The 8,555-nt window shown below is 43.2% G+C and overlaps 1 protein-coding gene across 1 annotated transcript in view; it reads left to right on the top strand.

Moving 5' to 3' along the window:
- The window catches only part of LOC113209786 (uncharacterized), a 41,586-nt gene that overhangs the window by 9,916 nt on the left and 23,115 nt on the right, over nucleotides 1-8,555 (top strand). Inside the window, exons 2-3 of the mRNA XM_052274328.1 lie at nucleotides 1,785-1,835; nucleotides 5,076-5,335. Of these exons, the coding sequence (XP_052130288.1) occupies nucleotides 1,808-1,835; nucleotides 5,076-5,335 (288 nt within the window). The 5' untranslated portion in view covers nucleotides 1,785-1,807. The remainder of the gene's footprint in view (nucleotides 1-1,784; nucleotides 1,836-5,075; nucleotides 5,336-8,555) is intronic.

Below are 8,555 nucleotides of genomic sequence, written 5' to 3'. Positions count from 1 at the left end.
CGGCCCGACCATAACTGTCACGCGATTTGCTGTAGAACATAATCAAATGATGTAACGGGCCTTCGGCCCGCAAAGCCCGTCGTCCTTAAAATTTGCGCCGTAGACACGAGAAAGGGATGTAACGGTGAAGCACCGCGACTACAACCCACCCTTCTGCTTAGAAAACGTTTTTTGAGGTTGGGCGAGGGAGTTTTTTTCCTCTTTTGCGGTTTTGGGTCTTCTTCTACAACTTATTGTTCACTACAGCAATTTTAAGCTTATTTTCCTCAAAAAAAGAGCCTCCGGCGCCTAAACGGTTAGAGATAGAGCCAAACGGACGAAATTTTCGCCCGCAGGGCTCTACTTTGACAAGTTACCCCTAAGGAGACCATCCAATATTTTCGGAAATTAATAAATTTATTTTTGGGCCACTTTTGTAAGAGAAACTCCCTTTAGCGCCCAAACGGTAAAAGATAGAGCAAAACGGACGAAATTTTCGCCCAAAGGGCTCTACTTTGACGAGTTACCCCTTAGGAGATCATAAAAAAAATATTTTGTTTCTGACTTTCTAGACCTACCCCCTTTTCTGTGATACCCCCTTTCAGCCCCTTAGGGGTGATTGCCAGGATTTGCCGTAGGCGTTTCGTTTTCTAGGAGTGAACCTTGAAGTCACTAGCACATCTCCTTCTAGTGGAACAGACAGACAGACAGACACACAGACACACAGACACGAGGTCGTTTGCATAAGCCCGCTGGATAGCTTTTTCAAAGCAGAAGGGCGGGCTAAAAACGCACACTGGAAACGCAAGTGTGTGAATGTCGCTCACTTGTGGGTGAGCAAATATCCATTCGTACACTTACGGGGGTAAACGTGTGAACTTTTCCCAGAAAATTCACACCTTTACCCCGTGTCGACAAATGGTTAACATTTTTGAGTTCAGTACATCCGAATTAGTCAAGAACCGTTAAAAAATAATTTTTTCCCACTTTTCGGTTTTCTGTCCCACTGTGCGCATTGAATTTAGGGGTAAGTTTTGAACATTTTGACTGCTTTTCGGCTCTGGAAGGCGAACGGTGGGGCCGATCGACCTTCCACAGGGTGGCCACGCAACCTGGAAGTCAGGGAAAAGTCAGGGAAAAAAATATTGGTCAGGGAAGTCAGGGAAATTGAACGTTGGTCAGGGAAAATGACTGAATCTTGCTCGAAATTGTTATTTCCAAACTCTCGGTGGCACACTAGAAACGCAAGTGTGTGAATGTCGCACACTTGCGTTTCCAGTGCATTTTCAATTTTTGGGGAGGCAAAAAGTTCCACTCAAAAAACCTTTAAGAGTCAGGGAATTTGCGTAAAAAGCCAGGGAAAGGTCAGCTGACCTTCCTGACTTTACATTTAGCGGGAGGGAAAAGTCAGGGGATTTGATAGCTCCGATTGCGTGGCCACCCTGCTTCCACTTGCAGCGAAGCTTCCCTTTGGTGTTCTTGAACAGATTCGCAGGTTGCCCACCCTTCATCCCCTCGCGAGGGGGTGCGGTTGCCCTTGAGTGAAGCCGCCTCCTCAGAAAGGGATGAAAATGTCGACACCGTGTTCTAGTGAAATATTCCGTAGGAGTGCGGGAACCTTCCCTGAACTTTTCACGCCCCAATTCTATCCCTAACAGTTAAAAACGATCGGCGTGCGCGGATCTGTGATTGATAATCAAATAATCACCCGCCACAGCATGGGCTGTTTTGTAGAGCTCTGCTCGCTGCGATAGAACTGCACACGTTTTGCTCTCATTAATTTGTTTCCTTGCTTTTCATTTCAGTGACGGAGTTGTTGGTCTTCCAAATGCAGTTGCCGAAAGATTTCTGTTTCAGTAAGTAATTGTTTCGAGTAAATTACTTTTGCGCTTAGACAGACACAGGGGTCGGCAACTCCCAAACCATTTTCGTGCTCTGGAATAGTATCTTAGTAATTTATTTGAGAATATGGCATTTCACCCTGCAAGGCGCTTTAAATACTTAATATCAATAACTCAAGTTTGCGGCCAGTCCGAACACCGATCGCTCGGCCTGGGGTGTCTGAACCTTTTCTCAGACACCGAAGACCATGCCTGATTCGAAATCAGTGTTTCGAACTCTTTCGATGATGAGATCACAGTTTTCTCAACATGCCTTCTGCTTTCTCGCTCTGTTCCTGTCCTACAGTGTCGCTACTTTTGCCACGTCTTTATTCGTGAACCTGTGCGAGGCTAGCGCATAGCAAGTATTGCTTGTCCAAAATATTGAATCGGGGCACTTGAAAAGTAAACTAGGAAGTATTTTATGCCAATATTTGGTGTCGTTTATATTTAGATGCACAGCACAAAATAACACCAATGTAAACGGGTGACGTTAAACCCTCTGACTAATATTAGCTTGAAATACTTCTGAATTTACTGTTCAAATGCCCTGATTCAATATTTTGTGCTTACCTTGTTAAATTTTTCGAAACCAACTATAATTTGTCGTTAGGTGGCAACCTTTTCGTGTCTACACACTAAATGTTTATGAACTTTTTTATACACACGTACGTCTGTGTACATGCTCTATTGCGTATAATTTTAAACGCAGTTATGGACAAAATTGTTCATAGTTGCAAATATTTTTACAAATTTGTTCATAACTGCGTTTAAAATTATACGAGAGCACGTACACAGACGTGCGTAGCTGCGTACATAAAAAGTTCATAACAATTTAGTGTGTAATGTGCGCCGACCAAGGGATAAGCTCCGCGAAACATCCCCGGATATCACTTTACCTTAAAAGCCTGGCGTTGCGCTCCCACTCTATTTTTGACTTTCTCAAGTATTTGAATCTCTATGGGTCCGTGTAAGCAGACGAATATCGCAGAATGGTACAGTCATGAGCCATCATTTCGGACCGAGGCCCTAATTTCGGACAAAATACGTGAAAACATTTAAATTAGCATACCTCAGCCAGTTTTTGAGATAGTCACCACAATCGGAAAACGCCATTGGAAAAACAAGAGTCTACTTGACAAGAATACGCCACGCCCCATTGGTATTGGTATCGGTTAGGCTGTTTCAAAAAAAAATACGATTTCACTAAATCGTGGAAGACAACGGAGGTAGTATTTAGTAAATTTTGACAGACAACAAAGGTGCTTTCTATTTCTAGACAAGTTAATGAAATTTGAATAAAAAATACTACAGAAAATTAGAATTTTTTTGAGATATGTTTGCTATAATTTAGACTGATGAAATGTGAGCGCGTTTGAATAATAACAAGTCGCCGCCGTGTAAAAAGGTTCAGCATAAACGCTGTTTCGAACGCGACCGGTCAGCATTAGTCGACGATAGGCATTGTTAGCGAAGACTGTACTTGTGACTTCCAAATCGCATTTAAAAGAAGGCGCGGCGGCTAACAATGCTGCCAACCTATCGCCCTTTGCAGCTGGGGCGCGGCTCCGAGGAATATTTAAAAAAAAAACTATGATTCATAACCACAACTGTAGATCCGCCTTCGCTAATAATATTATTTCATAGCATGCAAAAAGTATGCGAAGCCAATTAGTACAACCAACCTATAACTAAAAATAAATATCATATCATTTATTAGTTATGACAACATCCTAATTGAATAGAATATTTTGACTATTTCCGACGTAAAAATTGAAATATATTGGGCCGTTAACGCGTTAAGGTTAGAATTTGTGGTAAATATTCCTGCCATTGCACAGAAAGGATCTGGTTTTTGGGCCAATATTTGAATACTATACCTGTGTCTGGTTTACTTGTGCAACCAGGAACAACACAATTAGTATACCTAGTTAATGGGCTGTATTTATGTGGTTCAAATCAGGAATTATTAAATAAGACCAATAAATTTGACTCTAAGCTCAATGAAAATGGCGTCGATGGTCTTCCCTTTCGCGTGTGTTTGAAATGAAAGCCTTTATAACAAGGCGGTAAGGTGGTGGCGTTCGAATATGAGTATTGCCATCTGTGTCTGTTTCCTTATTATAGTAAAGGAAGTGTGCTCCTTCGGAAAACCCGGATAAAATGTTTTTGATGATTTGCTTGTTTTATTTAGAATTAGTGGTGAAAATGGGAATATTATGAGAAGGCGGTAAGGTGGTGGCGTTCGAAAAAAAGTAGTGTTATCCTAGTTCTGTGCATTGTAGCAAAGGAAGGGATTGTTTGAACGCAGACTTTAGAGGTGTCTTCTTTCCTCTGGATTGGCTCGGCTCGGCCTACTTGTTGCATGCAAAACTATCTCCATCTCTCTCGTGACGAGCCGAGTATCACCATAGAAACAGCGATTTCAATTTAAATTTGCAAAAAACTGAAAATTAAGTTTTTGATTAAACTTCGAGGATCAATTAAAAATTGAACTTTCTAATTTTTTTAAAAAAATTAAGAAAATCGTTAGACCGGTTTCTAATATCCCATAAAGGGCCATGTAAAACAATTGACTATCGGGGCAAAACGATCGTAGAAGACAACTCCGCTGTCTAAAAACAGATGGTACAAATTTAAGAATAGTTTGGTGTTGTAATTTTCTCTCATATTTAGCTACAGAGGAGAAGGTAAGGGCGGGCAGAGGAGAGCGGCTGGCGTCGGTAGTCCGGCATTGTTTGGCAGGGGACGAGGGCCTGGCGCAGTATTGTCGGCGGGAGGGGGGGTAACGCGAAAGCAAAAGGCTTCAGCGCGACAGCCAGTCCCCTAGCGCCCAAAATTATTGTTGATGTTGTTTGTGTTTGCTGGTTTGCGCTAGGTCTCTTCTCCTTTAGTTTGCTTCAACTCTTTTACCCTGTCGAGAGTTAAAGCTGCTGACACCTTGATATTATTATTTATGTGTAATTTTTAAGTTATAAGTATAAAGTGTTTCAAGGTATCATCTGCAATATGTATCGCTTGCAGCGAAATTGGCGTGTAATACCGAGAAACGTTCTCTTGTAAGGTTTAACAGTACTACAAATTTTGACTCTGGTGACGCCCCAGGCCAAGGAAGAGACACATTTAGGTCAGCCTCACCCGAGGCCTAACCTCTTACGGTTTTAACGTGCTTCGTCCTTGTTTAATTTTTACCGTTTGCTCACGTTTGCCTTTTAGACTCGGTGCGCGGTCCGTGCGCGGTGTGTGGAGTGGAGGGCTCGCGATGTACCGGCTGCCTGCTCGACTACTACTGCGGCAAACAGCACCAGACACAGGACTGGCCGCGACACCGGGCGGGATGCAAGGTGCTGGAGCTGCGTACAGATGAGCGCCTGGGGCGGCACCTGGTGGCCACCAGGAACATTCCCGCTGCGACTGTGATCCTGAGAGAGCGCCCTATGCTCTCAATCCCTTCACCGTGGACTGCGGAGGAAAGTGTACGTAGAATACTCGTTTGCAGTGTGTGGAATGCAGTCCTTTTCACGACGTGTCATCTGGTTTTTTCGATTTTGAAGTGCACGGTACAAAATAGTCGTTGAGGTTCTCTATTTGCCTGGCCCCTAAATATTGTCAAAATCTCCATCAGTGGCTTTTCTGTAAAGCAATGCGATGCTGCAGACGTTGATCTTTGTCCGTACTGTTGAAAAAATCGATTGAATTTTTACAAATTTTGCTGGCAACTCTTTACGTTATTCGATATTTGTAAAATTACCAACTAAAACAAGTGTAAAAAAATTTTCAAACGTGTTTTGAAATTTCAGAATCTGCTGAAGGCTATAACATTAAATTCTAATTTTCAAAGCATTCAAGTCTACACGTTTGCCAGGCGTCGGGATTATCAGAATATTGTCAGGATTTTCAAATGTCAGGATAACGTCAGGATGGGGGGGTGAAAGTGTCAGCGGCTGGCGAGCTGAGCGACGCTCAGCTGCACGGAGTGTAATAGATGGAGACTCGGCTACGCCAAACGGAGTTGTTCCCAAACATGTCCGGGGCTAGAAGCTTGCAACTCACTCTAGTGGTGACTTTTGACAACTCCAGAACACGGACGTGAGCCGGGCCCCGTTTTCATTCGCTGAAATACGGCAGCCAAGCTTCCATCTCTCATACTCCGTGCTCAGTTCACCAGGAGACGAGCTGGGCTGAGCCGAGCATCTCCGGAGAGGTGGCGCGGCGTGGAGCGAGCAGCAACGCTCGCTTACTAGGGGCTCTGGGGTCGGCACCGCAGGCCTACACTGATAAACTAAGTGTTCAACTGCTCAACACTTCGAAGTGTGCAACTGTAAGTTAAATACTTGCAAGTGTGCAACTCAGTAGGCGTGCACTTGCAAGTGTGCAACTCCTCGGTTGAGCACTTCCTATTCCTACACAGTAGGCGTCCAATCTAAGGAAGTGTTCAACCGAGGAGTTGCACACTTGCAAGTGCACACCTACCGAGTTTAACACTTGCAAGTGTACGACTTCGGAGTTGCACACTTGCAAGTATTCAACTTGCAGTTGCACACTTACAAGTGTTAAGCAGTTGAACACTTAGTTTATCAGTGTAGCTATATTTGCGCCAGGCGCGTCGCAGCGGTTCACGGTTCACGGTACGGTTTTACTACTTCTGGTCGCCCCGACATTGCCTGATACGTTCGTGAGATATTGCGAAGCCTGTTGTGCGAGGCGCGGGCTTTTGCGGGCGGGCTAGCACAAGCAGGCTTCTCCTGATTATTTACGCACCCCTTATGGAGCCCCCTTCCTCCTCGCTCCCTTGTGTTTGTTCGCCTTACTCTGCATATACGTTCATGATACTTCCACTTCCAGACACACGGAGAAAGTATTATTAGACGTGGAGGGAGCACAAGGCCTTTGAGCTGCAACTAACACCTGCTGTGCCAGCCACCACCGCACAGTGGGAGATTTAGGTTCAAATAAATCGCGACAAAAGTCAAATCTTTCCATGATCGGCATAAAATTGGGAATTACGGAATTTTCTAGGGTAACGTCATCAAAAACCGTCAAAAACCTGCCAATTTAGTGAAAAGTGCAAAATTGGTCCACCCTACCTATCCTACCCCGAAAACGTTATAATTGCCAAGTTTTCGGTTCTGTTTCTATGAACGCCGTACAGCCGTACAGCCACAAGTAAAAGTATGCTCACATGTTTGGCACTTTTTTGGCGGAGCCAGCCAGGCACTTCCACCCAAAAAGGCCATTTTTAAATGCTCAGCATCGCCAAGATGGCAGCTTGCGGCACCTGTTCTCAAGCGGGATACGTTTATTTGGAAAAATCAGTTTATGCTAAAGATTAGATTTTTGACTTTTGTCGCAATTTTGAGGCCAAAATCTCCCACTGTGCACGGCAGCGGTACCCAGGGATTGTTTTGCCATCGTCCGACACTTGCTGAGCGGCGCCAGTGGCGGCCGGACGTTTTATCGCCGTAACCGGACCCCCCTCAACCCCACATTTCTATTCCATAGAAGGGGTTTTCTAAGACGTTTTCTCAATATGCCCATCTTTTTCTCCGCATTTTTCTCTTAATAACCAAATTTTATTGGAAGCCGTGGACCGATTTTAATTTTGCACCGGAAATTCTTGTGTGCACATAGCACTGGTGTAACTATGCAATGTCACGTTTTCTGTTCGAAAGCGTCCTAGGACTTCCATTAAAATTTGGTTTGCGATGGAAAAGGATGGAGAGAACGGTGGCATTATCAAAAATCGTCAATGGAAAACCCTTTGATGAATTAGTAATGTTGAGTGAGGTCGGGTTACGGTGATAAAAGCGTCCGGTCGCCCTAGAGATGAGCGTACATTTTCGCATTTGATCGAACTCGAACTGTTAGCGAACTGTTAGCTGTTCGCGATCGCTCGGACACGACCATGACGTGTGAAATATATTTTTAGCACTAGCACTTGCGTTTAAAACTATTTCAATCGCTCAAATGGCATTGGCCCCTCTTCAAGAATCCAATTTGCCTGGTTATACTCTGACTATTTAGAGCGCACACTAAAAATGCTTATGAACATTTTTATAAGTAGCATAGCTTACTGAGTTCTGTTGGTGTACGTGCTCCGCGTACGCATTTTTTTGTACCGGCGTATAAAGAATGCGTAAGCGGAGCACGTACACAGTACTCAGTAAGCTATGCTACTTATAAAAATGTTCATTCATAATGCTTAAGTGTGCGTCTAGGAGTTAGTTAAGTTCAACGCTGAAACAGGCTCTACATTGTTCGCTCAAACCTGGAAAGTCCTGGAAAATCCTGAAAAAAATTGGTCCTTGAAAGTCCTGGAATTCGGTTGGACGGTCCTGAATCAAGTTTCTAGAACCAAGTGAAAAAAAATTATGTTGAATTTTACATTTACAAGGTTCGAATTTTCAAGTACTGTTCTGACAATGTGGAAACTCACATAATTTTGTGATGCTGCACTAAAAAATATTCTGAAATTTAAGAGCAAAATATCTCTTAAAAATAATAACATTTTCACTTGTTCTTAAACGTAATAACAGATTATGATATTTAAGAAGTTATCTTAATTTTGCAAAACCAGGTTTTAAAAATTCTGATGAAATTTTGCAATTGTACTGAAAAGTAATTAAATTTCAGAACAAGTTTATTAAATTTAACAGCTTTCCTTAGTTTTGACGAAATTGTTTTGAAAAGTCACAC

Source organism: Frankliniella occidentalis, unplaced genomic scaffold (assembly GCF_000697945.3).
Source record: "Frankliniella occidentalis isolate FOCC.00 unplaced genomic scaffold, Focc_3.1 Scaffold376, whole genome shotgun sequence".
NCBI classification, from domain to species: Eukaryota; Metazoa; Arthropoda; class Insecta; order Thysanoptera; family Thripidae; genus Frankliniella; species Frankliniella occidentalis.
The sequence above is the reverse complement of the archived record's forward strand: the minus strand, read 5'-3'. Positions and strand labels throughout refer to the sequence as shown.